Below are 20,752 nucleotides of genomic sequence, written 5' to 3' on the forward strand. Positions count from 1 at the left end.
TAATTATATTCATAAATGTTCAAATTTAAATTCACTTTCATTACGAATGTACAAATAAATATAATAAGTATTTTTTATAAATTGATTTATCTATACAAACTCGGTTTCAAAGCTGGCCAATCTGCTTTCGACAGCCTGATATCTTGAAATTCCTGGCCACCGTAGGCAAGCAACAGACGAATGGGTTCACCAACAGCCTTCACTTGAAAATAGTAGACCTTGACTTCTGGCATGGTTCTGAAATGTAATGATAAATTATAAAAATTATTAAAACTTAAAATATACCTGTAATTCTATTATACCCATTTAAGTAACGATGTGGAGTTACGGCAGTTAGAATATAGCCACTTGCTCTCTTCCCGTGGGTGTCGTAAAAGATGACTAAGGGATAAAACAGTTCCACTACCATCTTGGAATTTAAAAAGCCGACCGATGGCGGAACCACCCAACTGCTGGATTGGAAATACACAGGCCGAAAACGGGCAGCAGCGTCTTCGTTGCGACAAAGCCAGCCCTGCGGTCACCAACCCGCCTGCTCAGCGTGGTGACTATGGGAAACACACATAATTCACGCCATTTTTAGCGTGAGCTTGGGGAAGCCTATGTCCAGCAGTGGACTGTATTAGGCTGAAGTGATGAAGTAGCGATTACCCAAGAAGAGAAAAACAAGTAGACCAGAATCTCAACTACCCAGACACTAAATCTTATCGCAAACAACGCTTTAAACATACTAAGACTTACTTATAAACGCAGTAAAGATAGCATTTCCATTAATCCTCCTGATCCCACCATAACTTGAGAACGACTTTTTTTCCCCTTCTCGTACATTCATCTTTTTTTGTGCGGTTTTCTAATACTTTAAAAAAGGTTCTAACGGAATAAAAAAAATCATTAAGGGAAAATTGGAAAATTACAAAAAACTTAACGAATTTGTTTAAATGTATGTCTATTGAATGCGTTTGATAATTCACAAAGACAAGAAGTGTGTCGGGTCTGCTAAGACTACACAAATTGCCGTAATTCAATTTTGAGCTGGAAATAATCTAATATCGTGGAATGTACTCGTCTTCAAGGGAAAAAAACATGGAAATTTTATTGATAAATCCAAATATCCATGTCGATAAACTATACCTTGCTATTCAAATAGGCATGTATGCAAATATAAAGGGTTTGAAAAAAATCCTAGAATCCAGCAGTAAAACTTCAAGATAATGTTTTTCAAATTAGGTTACATTATGGGGTATGTTTGGGTGTCGTAAGAGGCGACTAAGGGATAACACAGTTCCACTACCACCTTGGAACTTGAAAAGCCGACCGATGGCGAAGTAGCTATCAAACTGCTGGCTTGACAGGCCGAAGACGGGCAGCAGGGTCTTCGGTTCGACGAAGCCTGCCCCTACGGTCACCAACCCACCTGCCCAGCGTGGTGACTATGAACAAAATATATGAGTTCACGCCATTTTTTGGCGCGAACTTGTGGAGGCCTGTGTCCAGCAGTAAACTGCGATAGGCTGAAATGATGATGTTTATCGTCAAAGGTAAGGCGATAAAGTGGTATATAGTCAACTTAAGAGCGGAAAAATAACGATAATCACACATGAGACCGATTGCTTCTTCCAGCATTTTTATTGAAGTAAGACAGAACAGGACATATCTGACTAAATATTTTATGCAGCCTGACTGGGGAAGTACCTTACAAAGGATTACAGCATAATAATAGTTGAGTGAAACAAACACCAAATGTTAAGTAAAGCTTATATTTTTATTAACCGACTTCAAAAAAAGGAGGTTCCTCAATTCAACCGTATATTTTTTTAACCGACTTCAAAAAGAGGAGGAGGTTACTCAATTCGACCGTATATTTTTTTAAATTATGTTCGGGGATAACTCCGTCGTTTATGAACCGATTTTGATAATTCTTTTTTTGTTGGAAAGAAGATATCCCTAGTTTGGTACCATGATAAGGAAACCAGGATCTGTAGATGGGATCCCAGAGAAATCGAGGGAAACTCTCGAAAATCCACATAACTTTTTACTGGGTGTACCGATTTTGATAATTTTTAATTTAATCGAAAGTCGATGTTTATCATGTGGTCTCATTTAAATTTCATCGTAATTTGATTACAGCTTTTGGAGTAATCCTTGATAATGCGTATTTACTTGACTATTTTTTCGTCTACCTATGTTGTATTATTTGTCGATATAATTGAAGTCGGTTTTTCTGCGTTTACCTGCAAACACAATTATTATTATATTTATTTATTTATCCCATCATACATCTAACATTACAGGATATTATCCTAATGCGTTAGTGTCGTTGTCGTATTAAATACATGTCATACGCAGATAAAAATACAAAAATTGATATCATATTCAATTCCATTATTTCATTTAACAAAACAAAACTAAGTTATTACTAAAACTTCACATTACATAGTTCACATAAATTCAAATTACATAATCTATATTAATAAAAACTATAATAATTTCGTCAATTCAATAATTTTCATGAAAAATAAAATAAATTTAAACCAATAAATAAATTTAAACCTAGTCAATAAAAATAAAATCCAATTAAATACATGATAAAAATGCAATTAATACAATAAAATAAATATATATGTATATAACGATGTAACAGATTACTGTCTGGTCGTGAAAGATATATGAGAAAAAATATTATCGGGACCTTTATCAACGCAAATAGCACCCAAAACAATGATTGTTAGATTTTTTGTATGTTTGTCTGTGCTTTTTTGCACGCTAATCTTAGAAACGGTTTATCCGATTTAGGTGTGGTTTTCTCTGATATATTTTGGTAGGCTTCACTTAATATTTAATGTTTGTTCCAACTCGATCGGTTCATAAATTAAAAAGTTATGCCAATTTAATAAATCACGTTGAACACGTATAACGACGGTGTTTATAATCCAAAATAAACCAAAAGATATATGAAAAAAATGCTATGCAAGGTCACTATTCTACGCGGACGAAGTCGCGGGCACAGCTAGTTTACTAAATATATTTTAATATTTTTAATTATAATTAAGTGTATGTCTATATTATATGTAATAATGTAGATAATTTTTTTAGTAAGTTTTGACCATATTTGTTCACTAAAATATACATATTATATAGGTGATACCGAGTTCACCAGGTCATCTAGTTGAAAAAATAAATCTATACAAATAAATAAAATTGGAGTTTCTGTTTTTAATACTAAAATAACCTCTTGTTACTATGTATACACATTACATATACCAAAATAACATGTTTTCAATTTTTGTCTGTCTGTCTGTTTGTTCCGGCTAATCTCTGAAACAGCCGGGCCGATTTTGACGGGACTTAGATAGCTGATATAGTAACAGTAGTAGTAGGAGTAACTTAGCTTACTTTTATTTTAGAAATTTATTTATTTTATAACTCTGCGAACGGAATAATAACTTTATTGTTAAATTGAATGAAGTTGCGGGCATAGCTAGTATACAATCTAACACGACGTGCGTATATTATACTAATTACCCAACTAATCGAAGTTTCGATTTAAAATTACTTTATTTTTATAAACAGTTACTGAATTAATTATATTATTGGATATTAAAAAAAATACTAGTTTAAAAATATTTTTTAACAATACGAGTATAAAACAGATATCTAAAAACACCGAGATGGCTAGAAATCTTTTATACGAGTAGGTCAGCAAACAAACGTACGGCCTACCCGATAGTAAACGGATACCGTATATGTAGCCTATAGGCGCAACAACATCAGGAGAGGAGGACCCTAGGAGCTCTGGCCACCTAACATACCACAGAAACACAACTCTACTTGAAAGTTTAGCTGTGATCTCTGTATTGTAATTTCCTTGAGTATTGTACCTTCTTTAAGGTCAACTTTACTACAACTTACCCCAGTGTGAGCAAGATATATTTCGTCTTTAAAAGATGTTATAATTTTAATCGAATACTTTTAATTACTTACCTTGGTGATAATACACACGGCTAAACGATATAAAAATACAGTTTAATCGAACAGTAAACTAGTTACTACGCAAGAGTGACCAACCAATACACTGAACGGCGAATGACCGAATAAGTACTGAATCAACAATCAAGTGAATCAAGTGAATCAACAATAGGGGCCGGTCGAACATAACTATTTCCACAGATAACACTCGAGTATCGTAGAAATATAAATCGTATGCTGCATATCTTTTGCGTCTTTATTTGTTGACATTTATACTTAATTAAACTTAATTCACAGAGAGGCATTGTGTTTTATTGCAAACGACAAACATTAACACAACTAGGTGAAGAAACAATAGTTAAGTAAATACGTGTTATCGAAGATTACTCAGAAAGTTAAAAGATCTCTATAAAATTATATATAGATATAATACAACGTACGTTAACGTAAATAAAAATATGTACTCAAGTAAATTAAAAATATCTATTACTAAATGCCCGGACAGACTTCGTTCTGTCACAAGTAAATAGTAATTTTTTTTTTTTTAGTATTAAAACCTTCCGTAGGCCTTAAGAAACATACAAAAATATAAATTTGCAAAAATATTAATTGAATTGGTCGAGCTATTCGCGAGATATACGCTTAGCAACATTCATTTTTATTTTTATTAGATAGGTAGTTTAGTGACAACTCAAAAATTAAACGTTCAAATATATTTATTAAGAATAAATCTGCTACTGCCCTTTAGTGGATAACATAGCTCACTGCGTTATAGTAGATTCATTTGGTCGATAATCACCGAAGTAGTTTTATCAGATTCCGATAGATGACGCCACGCCAAAGTGATTAGATTTGCAGAGAGATTTGGTTTGCAGCTTGTAGATAGTTTTGCTATTCGCTGATAGATGGTGTTGTTATGACTATTTTTAATGAATTGACTTAATTTTTAATTTTTTTTGTATGTATTGTACAATTTGTATAAATGGGACTACAAAACAAACAACATCTTTTGACTAGAAAAGGAATCATCAAATCGGTATTTCCAATGAAAAGTTATGCGGTATAATAAATATAACGTAGTTGACGGAGAAATAGTCAAGTAATTAGGTATACATTATTAGATAAAACTCGAACCTATTAGATCGTCATATTTAAATAAGATATGATACTCACCACCTATCGATTAAAAAAAGAATTATCGAAATCGGTTCACTTAGTAAAAAGTTCTGAGTAACATACATAAAAAAATACAATCGAATTGGGGACCTTCTCCTTTTTTGAAGTCGGTTAATAATATCAAAGAAGATATATAATGTTGGACTACACGTGTCGAAAAGCCAAATACAGAGATCAGATATAGTTAGGAAGGGCTTCAAACGTCCGCGTGGAATTAAAATAAAATTATTGTTCAGTTCGCAGAGTTATAAAATAAATAAATTTCTAAAGTAAAAGTAGCCTAAGCTACTTCTCACTACATTAGCTATCTGCCAGTGAAAGTCCCGTCAAAAACAGCCTAGCCGTTTCAAAGATTAGCCGAAAGAAACAGACAGACAAAAATTTTAAAAAAATGTTATTTTGTTATACTTATGTATCGTGTATACATCTTTAAGCATTTAGAAGAAAGTGGTTATTTTAATATTACAAACAGACACTCCAATTTTATTTATTTGTATAGATTGCCCGTTACGAGGCGTGGTCACGTATGTACGTAGTACACACGACCGTGTCCATGACACAGTCACACCCTATTTTTATCTATTCTTATAATATAGATGTGTGGACAAAAATTAATGAAATTAGTATTTTCAGTGGTTTTATGTTATATTAAAATGCTTTAATGTAAATTTTAATATAATAGAGAAAAACAGTTCGCTTACTGATGTCGCTCGAACAAATATTTGGACAATTATTTTCTCTTTATAAGCACATGAGTTACACTGGCGAATACAATATATATCACTTGATATACGTATCCCGGATTCGGGATCAATTTCTTAATTCAGAAAAAAGGAATTTGAAAACACTCAGTCCCGGGATTTTCGAGATTGAAGCAATATGAATAAAGGTTTACAAAGAACAACAACAAGTATTGGCGGCTCGTTTGCTCGAAAGGTGTAAATACTCCGTTGTCTGTCACACAATCGGTGTGATAGAGGTCTATCATCATTTAGACGAGGGAGCAGAATATTCAATTAAATTTACAAAATTAAAAGAAATGGAATAAAAACACTCAACGAGTCAGCATTGTTAGATTTGATACATACATACCAAGACGTATGTGTATTTTTTCCTTTTCTATTGAATTTAGTATAATTGTGTTTGCTCGCAAACGAAAAAAAACCGACTTCAATTACATCGACGAGTAATACAACGTAGATCGACAAAAAAATAGTCAAGTAACTACGCGTTATCAAAGATTACTCAAAAAGCAGTTATCAGATCTCGATAAAATTTATATGTGACCACATGATAAATATCAGCTTTTGATTAAATTAAAAATTATTAAAATCGGTACACCCAGTAAAAAGTTATTGCGGATTTTCAAGAGTTTCCCTCGATTTCTCTGGGATCCCATCATCAGATCCTGGTTTCCTTAACATGGTACTAAACTAGAGATATCTTCTTTCCAACAAAAAAAGAATTATCAAAATCGGTACACCCAGTAAAAAGTTATTGCGGATTTTCAAGAGTTTCCCTCGATTTCTCTAGGATCCCATCATCAGATCCTAGTTTCGTTATCATGGTACATAACTAGGGATATCCCTTTTCCAACAAAAAAAGAATTATCAAAATCGGTACATCCAGTAGAAAGTTATGCGGTATAATACAACGTAGGTCGACGAAAAAAGCGTCAAGTAAAAACGCATTATTAAATATAACTCGAAAAGTACTTGTTAGATCTCAAATAAATTTAAATGGGACCAATTGACACACACGACCTTTCGATTAAAAGAAAATTTGTCGAAATCGCTCCACCCAGTCAAAAGTTCTGATGTAACATACATTAAAAAAAAACAAAAAAACTACAATCGAATTGAGAACCTCCTCCTTTTTTGGAAGTCGGTTAAAAATAAAAAAAATACAGTCGAATTGAGAACCTCCTCCTTTTTTGAAAGTCGGTTAAAAACCGCAAGTACCTATTAACTCTGAACAAAATTTTAAACACTGCGTGAATCACTGAGTAGGTATAAAATAAAAAAAAATTTTTTATCTACGTACAGTCAGAAATAGTAATCTGTTGGACACGAAAGTTGCACATCATCATGACACTGATATTTTAAGCTGAGTCATCATTATGTTGTAAAATATTCATCTATACAGAAAAAATTCAAGGCAGTCTATGAATATTTATTTATTATCTACTTGATGACGCTTTGGGACAAGGTCATAGCAACTGGTTGACGATGACTGTTGTTTGTATGAGGTGTTGCGGGCCATAACCTATGGACACCTGTGACACTAGGAAGTCCGTAGTAATCTCTTAACTAACACCCACCAACAGATCACCTCCAATATAGATACCGCATGTCGAACTGTTAGGATGCCGACCCTGTTTGTCTTTTAAAAAAAAAAAAACTACTCTACACCGCTAACTGCTTTATTCAAAAGATTGGACACAATGTTGGATAATTGACTTCCGAATTTTAATTGATGTCCGATCTACTCGGGGCTCTGAGTCTAACTGACTGTTTTAAAATAAAATAATATTAACGAAGAAAAGGAACAATACAGTTGCTGAGCAATGATAAAACTAAAGGAAAAATACTGTGTATAATATAAATGCTTATGAAGCTTTTACTACGTTATAAAATGGGATATAACAGAACGTTGGTGTTCTACGGAGAGGACTTTAAGCGCGTTGCCGACCCTAAACTCCGACCCCCTCCAGGAGCCTTAGTCCCTCAGGAACACAACGCTACAGAAGAAAAGTTTTATTAAGCTGTTATCTTCTGTAAGGTTGAGGTACTTTCCTAGTCGGGCTGCTTCAAATTTTGAGCAAGATATTTCCTGCTGTCCTACCTCAATCAAAATATTATCTCTGTTTCGAGACTCGGGTAACTCGTCAATGAATGTCACTTTCGTTTCAAATATATCTCCAGCTCACTAGGTTTGATTCATTTTCGAGATACTGACGTACTGAGCGAGAGTAAACGAGACTGAGCCAGTGATCCACTCGATCGGACGATGGCGCTTATCATGCGAAAGAAAGAGATAGTTAGCTATGACTCTGTATCTTTTCGATTCATATTTCACAAGGTCATAGACTCAATCGTCGTGCTTTGAACAACCGAAAAAGTATTTTTTGTTGACAACATTAGGTTGCATTTTGGTTGTATTATAAAATTATTTCACTGAGCTAAATAAGCTGAAGAGCTAAATGAGTGATATATATCCTAAGATCAAAATGATATGTCTCTTTTCTTTTCAGTGATATAAACTTCGCAAGGCCAGCTTTGGCCTCAGAAAAGACCAACCACAAATATCTGTCAAATTGGTCATCGACGTTCGATGATCGACCATCGATCTCTTTAATGGCATAAAAATATGCTTGTCATGATGAGTATATATAGATACGTCATACTTATGCTATATTTTATTTATATACCTATTAAAGAAGAAATATACGATAATTGATAAGGAAGTTACAATAATAGCAGAGAATATTTAAAAACCATGACATGATTAAAAATATCATTTCAAAATCGTCTTTTTATCTTTAAGTAACATCTAGTACTTAAACAATAATTATGTGTACTTTTAATTAAATATTAAATAAAAATGAATGGTGTGGGCCTGTTAATGCTCCGTTGCTAGGCAGAGGTCACTTCTATATATTAACATAATCTAACACGCCATTCAATTTAAAATTGAAAGTTTGTATTAAAACGAAACTACTATTATATTAATGACAAAGATGTGTGGATTTAGTGACACTCTATTTCATGCAAGATAGGTATTACCAATTTGATAATAAATCATATTTTTTTTCAAGGAGTAACTGCGAAGTATGTTGCCAATTCCGCACTGCAGAACATACATTCCGTTAGTGGTAGGTTTACTTTTAACGATAGTTAATTAATTAAGTCAAATATAATTTTTATTTGGAAAATGACGATTCAAAGGTACCTACCTACTTTTGAAGATTATTTGAATAAAGTCATGTAAAGTATTGTGTGTCACGATTTTATCTGTTTTTATCTGGGCTCTATAGATCTGTCTGAATCCAGATAACCCAGATGAAAACAGATAAAAATTGTTTGAAAATTTTGGAATATCTGTTTCAAACACACAATAGTTTACAATAAGTTCTCATACAATCATCGTTTTATATTTGGAATTTTCAGCAGGGGAAAAAAGACATCTTTATTTCAGTAGTAGTGGGCTTACATTTTCATTGTTTGTATATAGTATATTTATATATTTTACTAATTTAATCAGTATCTAAGTACAAAATAAATTAATGTTGTTTAATTAGTACATATAAACATTGCCTTATTCAAGTAAGCTTCAAACGCACTTCTGAATACTCATTATAGAAATTAAAATTACATTTGTATTATTAATTAATTAATTAATTATATTTAAAAGTAAAGCTGCCACCGATTCGGAATCCACATTGTGCAGAGAAGAATCGAGAAGAAACTCTGCAGTTACTATTTAAAAACCTGTGTTATATTATAAAATTAGTCTTGCTTGAAATACAGCGCCATTAATTCACAACACATCTGTAACAAATTATTCTAAATATAAACTTTAAATTTATTTCTGGCAATTGCAAAATCGTTTGAGAGACATGCGAAAAGAAAGAATACGTTTACTTTGCGCATTCGGAAATGGACACCGAAGTTAAAATTTTATCATACCTTCTTGTCAATTTGTGACAATAGCTACAAGCTTATCCACAGATCCTTAAGATGGCGTTCTATTATTGATATATTCTTTTTTTTAAGAAATAGAGATAATAGGGATTAAATAGGTTTATATATCATAAGAACAGTACAAGTTCTCTTAAAAGAAGTACAGAATATATAATATTAACTAATTACAATTTTTCTCCGATTAAGTTGACTAAGTGTTATAATTTTATATACAATACGTATATAGCTGTCCCAAAAGGGTATCGGTACCCAGAGCGAAAATCAAACCCGAGACGTTAAGAGCGATTACTTGCACCACCACATTGCAACGGTTGATATGATGATAAAGAAACAATGTCTTGGATAAATATCATATTAAATTATTTATTAAAAATGATATAGTAAATTTCACAAAGCCTTTAGTCATTTAGTATTGTCTCTAAATGAGTATTGGAAACATAAATGCATCAAATATTTGAAACCTACCCACGATGTTAGTTTTATACAACTCAATAATTATCGTACGAATTACTGGTGATGAGTACTCGTTGTTTACTCGTTACATACAATAGCGCCTATAGGAAGTTTATCTTGAATGAAGAACACTGGGCCCATTCTTAGGAAATATCTGAATGGCATGTTCATGACTTGTACAAAGGTTGTTGTTCTGATACTAAGGAAGTTAAACTCTAGTTAACTTAAACAAACATGTGCTTAAGGCTACTTACAAGCTTAATTTTTCTTTTTGTTAACTGTGACATTTGCAAAATCGGAACCAATCACAAAAGGAAGTAACAGTGATGGACATAACAATAAATATTTTGGACTAACATTTAAGCATTTAACATCGGACGGAAGTATGGACTTAACGGTCAGGACACCGAGGAAGATCACTTCGAGATCGACCAGAACATGGAGTTCCTGAACGATATTCGTGCAAATAGGACTTGTAAAACTTAAAAAGAAACATAGTGCTATCAATAATAAATAAACGAGATCATTCAAGTATAGACGGTGTAAGAATCAGCTCAAATATTGTTTATAATGCATCAGAGCGTGAATGACCTTTAAACTAATTACAGTTGTCCCCATTAGATGTAACAGTAACATACATGGTGAGTTGTATGATTAGCAACATGAAGTGTCGTAAAGTAGTTGTTTCCCCTGTTCCTCAGCACCGCATAGTTATATAAATTTTCTTATTATTAAATTAGATGTTTGTGATATAAATGATCTATTGTAAGGCTTAGTTGTAATATTTTTAATTTCTATCAAGCATATAATGAACTACATAAAACATTATTTATTGTAAACAGAAGCGGCATCGGTACAGTACGAGGCCGACGCAGAGGTAAAGAAAAGAAACAAGAGGATTACTCAAAGAACGTGTACCCAGTAATGTTGGACAAACTGGATGAGATTATCAAGAAGAACAAGGGACACATCGCTGCAGGAAAGGTGCGTATTTGAATACGTATATGCATGACACAGTCGAAAAACAATACTTCTAAAATATGATACTTCAAAAACTTTCAAGCTTTTTTTTTTGTTTAACGACATAATCATGTTAAAAACACACTTTATTTATATATTTAAGTAATCAAATATTTTAAAGGTTATTTTATTTTACTTTGCCCCCATTAACGTTAGAACGAAATGTTTGTGTTACATTATTCAGTGAGTTTTATCAATCGATTTTATAACGACTAATATTTGCTCAGTTGCTAAGCGACAGTAAACAGGACAAAAATTGGAACAGATTCGTAAAAAATATTATGTAGGTATGTTTTTTAAATGTAAGCTAAAAATAGAATCGTATCAATTTTTGTAATCGGCTTTTCTAATTAGTTTTTACAATTAATAAGTACCTTAGTTTGCCTACAATTAATGATAGCTTCTTAGTATTTATACTACCTATAGGTAAAATGAGTATTTGGAATTAGTTTTTTTGTTTTCATTCGAATTTTTTTACACAGCTCACTTGGGCCGATTTCATGTTCGCCGGTATGATCAGTTACTTAAAGTTAATGCTCCGTATTCCTGATCTGGACAAAAAGTACCCAAGCTTCCAGCAAGTGATCGACAATGTTTACTCCATCCCTCAAGTAAAAACTTACAGCGATAATGCTGCAGAACAGAAATGTAAACACCATAACAGTCATTAGTCATCACTTTGATCTGCGAGTGGTTTTTGATTTGTTTCAAAGATTGTCACAGTTTGTTGAAAATTGTTGCACAATATGAAATATATTAGATGTTTATATATTCGTAAGTAAAAGTAAATTTGTGACGTTTGTTAATTAAATGTTTTAAAAAATAAAGCCTAAAATAAAAACGATTGTTGTTTCATTTTAATTTATTACGTTATTATAAATGTGATAATGATGCGGCAACGTTGTCCTAGCAACACACCAATAAGAAGCAATAATATTAAATAAAAGAACGACTTTTTTGAAGATTTAAGAAACATTAACATATTCATCATAAGTTTTTAGACTTAAAGGTCCTCAGTAGGATGAAAATCTTTATTCAAAAACATACACAACGAAAGCGCAAACGCCCCGACAATGACAAAAATTTATATGACCTATACAGATATTTCTTATGAATGGGGATCACACATGCATTGATACACATGCCTATTATTTGGTGTTCTGCGAGGGACTGTGCAAGGCGAGCACGAGGGGCGGTGCAAGCCGACAATACGTAGACACTAGGCGCTGAATCTCAAAATACCATTGTGATCGGACGAAAGAAGGTAACTCTTAGGGAGCGCCCACATAGGCTTAGAACATCTCGTCGTCGGGATGGAGATAAGCGCTATTCGGAGCGCGACACACATACCTAGATGAGCAAACACATGATACCTAAGCACACAAACCTATCATATATTTAATCCCATGTAATTTGATGGCGTCGAGTTGTCATAATGCTCACAATATACGATAAGTCAAGGTTAACAGTTTCACTCATTCTATTCGTATATTCGTCATACATCTATTTTTAATATCGTATCGTATATATATGTTATCGATTTGTATACGTTGTTTTTTCTCATAAAAAACGCTACAAATGCTTATCATATTTATTAAATCCGCGCGAAAAAAAGACAAACAGCCAGGTAGTAACATTTTGATAAAACTTATTATCTTCTGAAAGTAATATTTTGATAAAAACGTATTATCTTCTATTGGTTATCTATTAAATCGGGGAAATTCGGCAAAGACGAACCTTTAATTTTCGGTTCGTTTTACTAGTGATCGAGTAAGAATAAAGTGTTGATTTGGATCGTTTAACTTTAAATTAAAGGTAAGGTTAGCAGGGAATAGCAGAGGTTTTTTTTTTATTGTAGGAATATAAGACAAAAAATGTTTAGTTACATAACTTGATTGTAGTAATTAACGGTTAGCTATATTTGGTAGTAGACATCAGTGATGCCATTTTGTTCGTGTATTGTTATCAAGGACAGAGTTTAATATTTAGTACCCTATTAGCAGCAATACCTACTACGTGACATAAATATTTATCATTGCACAACAACGGTACACAACGCATTTTAATGATAAAATCAATGTGTTGAGGAATGAGGAAATAAGTATATTATCTACAAATTATAAAGCACTAACTTCTTTGCTTTAATTTAATATAATAACACACGTTTTTCCTTCAATATATTTGTCAAATTTTATATCTTCTTCTATATATACATATATAAAATCACGAGTGACTAGCCCATCAACTCATCACGAAATCTCAAAATCCGCTGTACGCATATTTCTAATATATAAAATTCTCGTGTCATGGTGTTAAACATTGAACCCCTCCGAAACGGCTCGACCGATTTTAATAAAATTTTGTGGGCATATCGGGTAGGTCTGAGAATCGGCCAACGTCTATTTTTCATATCCCTAAGTTATAAGGGTTGGGGGATTAAGCGAGTTAATAACATATATGACAAAGAAACGTTTGCGGGGTCAGCTACTAAATAGATAAAATTCAGTCCACTAAGAACGGATTTTTTGATAATGGGCCGTCCATTAATCATGCGATGTTATTTAGCGTTTTTAACCTTCCCCTTCCCCCTTGGTGACACTTGGTGAGGTTTAATACTAACCCCCCACCCGACCCAAAATCATGTGTATTTTTTGATATCTACTAAGAATCTTAAAATTTTTAGAATATCTTCAAATACAGGTATAAAGTATAATCTAATTTTTGTGTGTTACCTCTTAACTTTATTCTGGTTGTACCGATTTCGATGATTTTTTAAAATTGGAAACTGGTGCTAGTAATGTGGTCTCTTTTAAACTCAATCGAGATCTGACGTGTACTTTGAGTTATCTATAATAATACGTATTATTTTTTTCGACTACCTACGTTACTTGAAGTCGGTTTTTATCGTTAGCGAGCAAACGCAATTATATCGAGCTAAATTTATAGCTTTGTAATACTCAATTTGTAAATCAAATCAAATCAAAAATAGCTTTATTCAAATAGGCTCCAAGAGCACTTTCGAATCGTCATTTTATAAATTAAAACTTTAAAAATAAATTATTATTTTTGTAAAAGTGAAGCTACCACCAATTCGGAATGTAGATTCTGCAGAGAAGATTCGGAAGAAACTATATATATATATAGATATATTGTGGTGCATTATTTTACCACGAAGGCGTTGAGTGAGAGTATTCGTCTTCTGCTCGCCTATGGGGGATTGGAGTTCGAAGACCATCGAGTAGAGGAAGAAGATTGGGAAGCATTCAAACCGAGTAAGTTTATTATTTTCACAAAAATTGCCTTATAGTTTAATCTGCATAAGTTCTGATGCTCTGATTGAGTACCTTTCAGCAAAAAACAATCGAAAGATTAGCATATATTTTTATGACCTGGCTTCAGCCAGCTATCCAAGAAAAAAATGGAAAAATGACCAATAGGGATATGAAACAATATAATATAATAACACTATCAGCGTTGAACCACGTCACCTAGCTTTCTTAAGCAGTCATCGGTTCACAGGACTCGACATGACTGTAATCACTAATCAGAGTAGTTTGAAGGATAAGCACACGATACTATCGAAATTGACCTTGAGTTTAGCTGTTTATTTTCGTTATGAATAATGATGTAAATTTTGATGTTACGTGCGTCCGACACTTAAGTGTTTTAATTATCTTATCGTTACCTACATTTATAATTTTATACATATAACATTATAAATCATTTATGTAGCATGACTTGTAATAATCAATAATATTGAAGATATAACAAAAATCTGTGTAGCTGGATTTTATCTAAGGCTTTTTCATTTAAGATTTTTAGAAAGTGGAAAATTATGGGAAAATAATGCAATCTAACTCCTAAAAAAATAAAAAGAAGATGTAAGTCAAATCAAAATATATATATATTACACAAAGATTCGGGGTGGGAAACAAACCCGCAACATCCAGAGCAGAAAGCAGGGTCACTACAAACTGCGCCAACGGGCTAGTCAAAATCTAATTCTTAATAGAAAGTGTCGAGATATTTAATATTTTTCTCATTTTAATAAAAAAAAAACAATCTTACACTCGACTCGCAGTAAAGGAGCGTGATGGATTAAGCTCCAATCCTTCTCTTACATGGAGCCTATATCCAGCAGTGGAATGTTACAAGCGGATCAAAAACAACTCAAAAGCATTGCTGTTTGAATGTTATATCTGAACTTGAAATAGATCAAACGTGACCCTTTATTCTGCTAAACTATATATTGTGTATGAACTACACAACAAATGCTTGCAAATAGCGTACGTAATAGAATAATTCGGTGTACGAACATCGCGATACCAATTGACAACGAAGGCTGAATTGATACGATTTAGTGGGTCTGGCTGGATCAACGCCGGCGAAACGATTTAGCGATTTGTTTGAATTTTATACTGCCACAGAAAGATAAAAATACTGAGTTGGTACACAAAGTCATGCGGCTTATTCTCTTCTTTAAATAAATATTTATTTTTGTACAAAAACGGTCTTAAGGCTTCGTTTGTATGTGTGCAAAAGGGGCTATAAATCAAACATATAAGACAAAAAATTCAACTGCAAACTTAATATGAAATTATGTATGAAATTATGTAAGCCATGTAAAATTCTAAAATCTGACCTATTATATATAATCTGATATTATTATAAACCAAAGATATTATTACAATTTAACAAATTAAGCCAAATAAATTAAACAAAAGGTAACAAAAATTCGTTTATTTCACAAAGCCTGAGACAAGTCTAATAGCTCATTAAAGCTCATACCGTTAGATCAGATCGACAATATTCAAGACACTGATAGTCCAGTCAATAATGTTTTTGTTTGGCAGCAATGCCCTTCGAGTGTTGGAGATCGATGGCAAAAAGTACGCTCAGAGCGTGGCAATCGCCCGTTACCTCGGCAAGAAGTTCAAAATCAATGGTGCTAATATAGAGGAAGAATTTGAGATCGACCAAAACGTGGATTACCCGAATAGTATTGATGAGATGGTAAATATATACGTTACTAGCTAACCCCGCAAACGTTGTTTTGCCATATATGTTATTAACCCCCTTAATTCCCCCCTTATAACTTAGGGTTTAAGTGGGAACGAAAAATAGATGTTTGCCGATTCTCGGACGTACTCAATATACACACAAAATTTCATAAAAATCGGTCCAGCCGTTTCAGAGGAATATGGTAACTAACATTGTGAGACGAGAATTTTATATATAAAAAATATATAAATTCATATTTTAAGAAGGTAATACGAGAAATGGAAAGGGGAGATTGAAAGAGGCATTTTCTTAAATTTCTTATCTTTGAGGACGCTCAAAGGATATCTCATTATTCTTTTAATAATAAAACTGTAGTAGGTAGTTGCTCTGAGTAACCGTTCCACTCTGGACAAATTTATTCTCTGTTGAGATCATGTTGAGTTTAAATATTAATTGAACTGACAAATAATATTTTTCCTTTCTAATTTATAATGTAATAACTCATATTTATACAATACGAAAACTATCTAACACATTACTTGAACTGGTACTTGAGCTTAGTGAAGATAAAAATAACATTAATCTTATATTCCCGTTAGTAAGTACTTGTATTTTGAAGAGATACTTTATACTATTTTGCTGTATTTAACACTTTTTAGTTGCATGCAAGTAAAAGTTTATTTTTAACCGTCTTCCAAAAAAGGAGGAGGTTCTCAATTCGATTGTATTTTTTTTTTATTTAGAGAAATTGAGGAAATCTCTCGAAAATCCGCAAACTACTACTTACTACTATTACTAACATTACTAGGTGTACCGATTCTGATAATTTAATCGAAAGCTGATGTTTATCATGTTGGTCACATTGATAACTACTTTTTGAGTAATCTTTGATAACGCGTAGTTACTTGACAATTTTTTCGTCGATCTACATTGTATTACTTGTCACAATATCTTGGTGTCCTGCGTTGTTGAACATTAATTGAAATAGCAACTTATATGCTGGTTCCAAGTTATTTTTTTACGTTGAATAACTGAGTCGTCTAGTATCAAAATCCGCCAGATCCAGAAAGGTCAATTTTACAATAAATGACTTTTCGTTTCTGTCACAGTTACAAGTGGCATCTCATTTTAAACATTTAAAGTAAATTTACTTGATTCGAATCTCCGACTCATCTAAGCAAAATTATTTTTAACTTTTAAATTATACAACTAAATGTAAGTAAAAAAAATGGATGTAGCGGATATTGATATTGAGATAAGGATCTGACGGAGTTCGTTACTCAACTCAATGGATGTAGCGGGTTTTGACATTCACTTTCTTAATATACAGGAAGTATTCAAAGTGGCAGGCTGAAGACGGACAGCAGCGCCTTCAGTGCGACGGAGCCAGCCCGCCTGCCCAGCGTGGTGACTATGGGCAAAACCCCTAATGAGTTCGTGCCAATTTTTCGCGCGAATTTGGGGAGGCCTATGTCCAGCAGTGGACTGCGATAGGCTGAAATGATGGTGATGGTGGTGATGATGATTATGATGATGATGATAATGATGATGATGATGATGATGATGAGCATTATAGATTCAATAATTGTGTTTGCTCGCAAACGAAAAAAAAACCGACTTCAATTACATCGACAAGTAATACAACGTAGATCGACGAAAAAATAGTCAAGCAACTACGCGTTATTAAAGATTACTCAAAAAGTAGTTATCAGATCTCGATGAAATTTATATGTGACCACATGATAAACATCAGCTTTCGATTAAATTAAAAATTATCAAAATCGGTACACCCAGTAAAAAGTTATTACGGATTTTCGAGAGTTTCCCTCGATTCCTCTGGGATCCCATCATCAGATCCTAGTTTCCTTATAACGGTACCAAACTAGGGATATCCCCTTTCCAATAAAAAAAGAATTATCAAAATCGGTACATCCAGTAGAAAGTTATGCGGTATAATACAACGTAGGTCGACGAAAAAAGCGTCAAGTAAAAACACATTATTAGATATAACTCGAAAAGTAGTTGTTAGATCTCAAATAAATTTAAATGGGACCAATTGGCACACACCACCTTTCGATTAAAACAAAATTTGTCGAAATCGGTCCACGCGGGCAAAAGTTCTGATGTAACATAAATAAAAAAAAAAAAAAAAAAAAAAATACAGTCGAATTGAGAACCTCCTCCTTTTTTGGAAGTCGGTTAAAAAGTGAAACTAATGAGTGATGTTAGGAAATAGTCATTGAGAAGTCATAAATAAAACTATTAACGTATTAATGAAAATTAAGAAATTGTATTAATGTAATTAATTATAATATAAAATGTAAATAATTATTGTTAATGTATATTTTATGTATCTAATTTTTTTTTTATGCATATTATTATGTAAATATATGTATGCCTCAATGTAATTATGTATGTGTATGTTATATGTATGTATGTATGTATGTGTGTATATATGAGTTTCATACATTATATACTAAAATATTTACTTATTTATATGTTTTTTTCTTTTCTTTTTTTTTTTTTTAATAATTATGTAAGTTTATCATATCGTAGTTTTTACCTATTTATAATTGATCTTTACTCCTTAATTTGTGCACACCTTAACCGCTGCTACTGTATCGTGTCCTGTACCCAAAGGTTATCTGGAAGAGATCGCTATTTGGCGATAAGATCGCCTTTGTACATCTTCTATTGTGTCTTTCTTTATATGTGTCTGTATTTTGGTGTACATTAAGAATAAATAAAATAAATAAATAAAATTTTCACTTTCTTCTAGTGCGACACACTGAATGTACTCATGTTCTGCAAAATTGTTATTATTTTCTTCTATGTCTTTATAATATTTCAAAGGGTCGACAATCCACCAGTCTTCACCGAAGTGCTTCTTTAAAAGGTTTGCAACATCAAGTATTTTCTTAATGTTTACTTTATTGCCTCTTGGCAAAATTACGGGTGCCAAGTCAGAGATTTTCTTTCTTCGTTTCGTTACATATTTAGGTTGCCCAATTTCACTCCGATAGTTTTCTTCACCTTGCACGCTAACGTTCTGTCGACCCCTGCGCAGTATAAAAAATGTAAATATTTTAATGAGTCAGCAACTACGGACGAAACGCAAATCCACGTAACCTAACCATCGTTTTTCAATTTGAATGTCATCGACTCTTTTGTTATGATAGACCAAATCCAATAAAATAAATTACACGTATAATTTGACTCAAAAACGGTTACTAATTTAACAGCCTGTACAGCCTAATAAGAACAATTTCAATGAAATTTTTACTCACATTTCTCGACGTTTTCTTTCTCTTTTCCAGTTTTCTCTCTTCACACCTCGCTTCCTTGCCTGATTTGGCGGAACTTTGTCTATTTTTTTTAGGAAATCGGCCATTATTTCTTATTAAATTCACCATAAAACGCAGCAAGAAAACCACAAAAAAATGTATGGGCGTCCATACTGAGATCGAGGACGCCATGAAAGTTATCCGTCAAAATCCTGTGTTCTAATTGGCCTATTTGGATCTGGCGGCGAATGAACCTCAATTGTCAAAGATCTGGCGGGATTTGATACTAAATACAAGTTTTTAACCTCAACTTACTATAGATGTGTCTGGGATTGATACGAATTTATTTTTTGGAAGCATAGATTTTAAGAAAAAGAAACCACTGAGCATAATAACTTCTTTTTTAATAAAAATGGATCTGGCGGATTTTGATACTAGACGACTCAACTATCGCTATATATTTTGGTTCGTATTATGTAAAAAAAATTATTACCATCAATTATTTGTTTGGGAGAATGTTAACACATCCTCCCCGTCCTCGCGATAAGAAATTATCAATATGATATAAAACTCTATCTACTATGGAGTGTTTTAATCTAGCTAAGATTCACGTTTATGATTCGTGAGCGGTTAACACTATATAAGCAAATTCAGTCATACAAGTTGTTTTTATAGCCTTTGTCAAATGACGGCAGTTCTGCTTATTTGTGGAACTGCTTATTTTATCAGTAACATGATGTCGTCCACAGCTGTCACTTGCCTACACCAGCAATAAGTGTTAGGTCCTGTTTTATCAGATGTGGATAGAGATTACCCTGCACCTTTTTTTTTGTTACCGCAGTGGAACCCATTTACGGGTGATATCCAGGACGCCCGGGTAGGCAGTCCTAGACCGTTTGTCGGCTTCAACACTTGGGGGTGCACTACCGACCAAACTCCTGCGGGAGCCTTCAGCCGCTTTAATTGGTCCCCTGGGATTACCCTGCACCTAACCTAATCTAACCTCATAAAAACATGGTCAATTGGAGACCAAATTCTCATACCGAGTTATGAGAGTGTGATCAATGAGAATTTGGTCTGCATTCGTCCATGTTTTTAGATTGTTTACTCTTAGAACTGCTCTTAGAACCTGCTTCGTCTCAAGAAACA

The 20,752-nt window shown here is 33.0% G+C and overlaps 3 protein-coding genes and 1 pseudogene across 5 annotated transcripts in view; 2 read left to right on the top strand and 2 right to left on the bottom strand.

Annotated features, from left to right (window-relative positions):
• LOC123660271 (glutathione S-transferase 2-like) overlaps positions 1-17,257 on the bottom strand; it is a 32,027-nt gene extending 14,770 nt beyond the window's left edge. Inside the window, exons 1-2 of one of the 3 annotated variants that reach the window (XM_045595366.1) lie at positions 17,249-17,257; positions 101-237 (exon numbers count right to left, since the gene is read on the bottom strand). In XM_045595366.1, coding sequence (XP_045451322.1) covers positions 101-233 — 133 coding nt within the window. In that variant the 5' untranslated portion in view covers positions 234-237; positions 17,249-17,257. Of the gene's footprint in view, positions 1-100; positions 238-3,981; positions 4,135-5,843; positions 5,858-17,248 lie in introns of those variants that run through there. The other 2 variants (XM_045595365.1, XM_045595364.1) reach the window with 2 other exon arrangements.
• On the top strand, positions 10,287-12,136 carry LOC123660189 (annotated as a pseudogene).
• LOC123660190 (glutathione S-transferase 2-like) lies at positions 12,754-16,355 on the top strand. The gene is made up of 3 exons (XM_045595290.1): positions 12,754-12,779; positions 14,421-14,594; positions 16,172-16,355. Exons 1-3 carry the CDS (start codon positions 12,754-12,756, stop codon positions 16,353-16,355), a joined length of 384 nt encoding a protein of 127 aa, XP_045451246.1.
• Positions 17,258-18,588: 1,331 nt separating the features above from the next.
• LOC123660432 lies at positions 18,589-20,043 on the bottom strand. Its single transcript, XM_045595516.1, has 3 exons — positions 19,607-20,043; positions 19,083-19,378; positions 18,589-18,639 (listed from the first exon to the last, which is right to left on the bottom strand). The coding sequence occupies exons 1-3, from the start codon at positions 19,708-19,710 to the stop codon at positions 18,626-18,628; spliced, it is 414 nt and encodes a 137-aa protein (XP_045451472.1). The 5' UTR covers positions 19,711-20,043; the 3' UTR covers positions 18,589-18,625.
• Between the last annotated feature and the right edge of the window lie 709 nt (positions 20,044-20,752).

The sequence above is a fragment of the Melitaea cinxia genome, chromosome 15 (assembly GCF_905220565.1).
Source record: "Melitaea cinxia chromosome 15, ilMelCinx1.1, whole genome shotgun sequence".
NCBI classification, from domain to species: Eukaryota; Metazoa; Arthropoda; class Insecta; order Lepidoptera; family Nymphalidae; genus Melitaea; species Melitaea cinxia.

Bases quoted from the DNA above. Each gene is read 5' to 3' on its own strand.
- LOC123660190 (XM_045595290.1), top strand. From the start codon at position 12,754: ATGCTCACAATATACGATAAGTCAAG. The intron at 12,780-14,420 runs GTTAACAGTTTC...TTCGGAATGTAG, and splicing joins ACAATATACGATAAGTCAAG to ATTCTGCAGAGAAGATTCGG. The intron at 14,595-16,171 runs GTTTATTATTTT...TTTGTTTGGCAG, and splicing joins GAAGCATTCAAACCGAGTAA to CAATGCCCTTCGAGTGTTGG.
- LOC123660432 (XM_045595516.1), bottom strand. From the start codon at position 19,710: ATGGCCGATTTCCTAAAAAAAATAGACAAAGTTCCGCCAAATCAGGCA. The intron at 19,379-19,606 runs GTGAGTAAAAAT...TATACTGCGCAG, and splicing joins GAAAGAAAACGTCGAGAAAT to GGGTCGACAGAACGTTAGCG.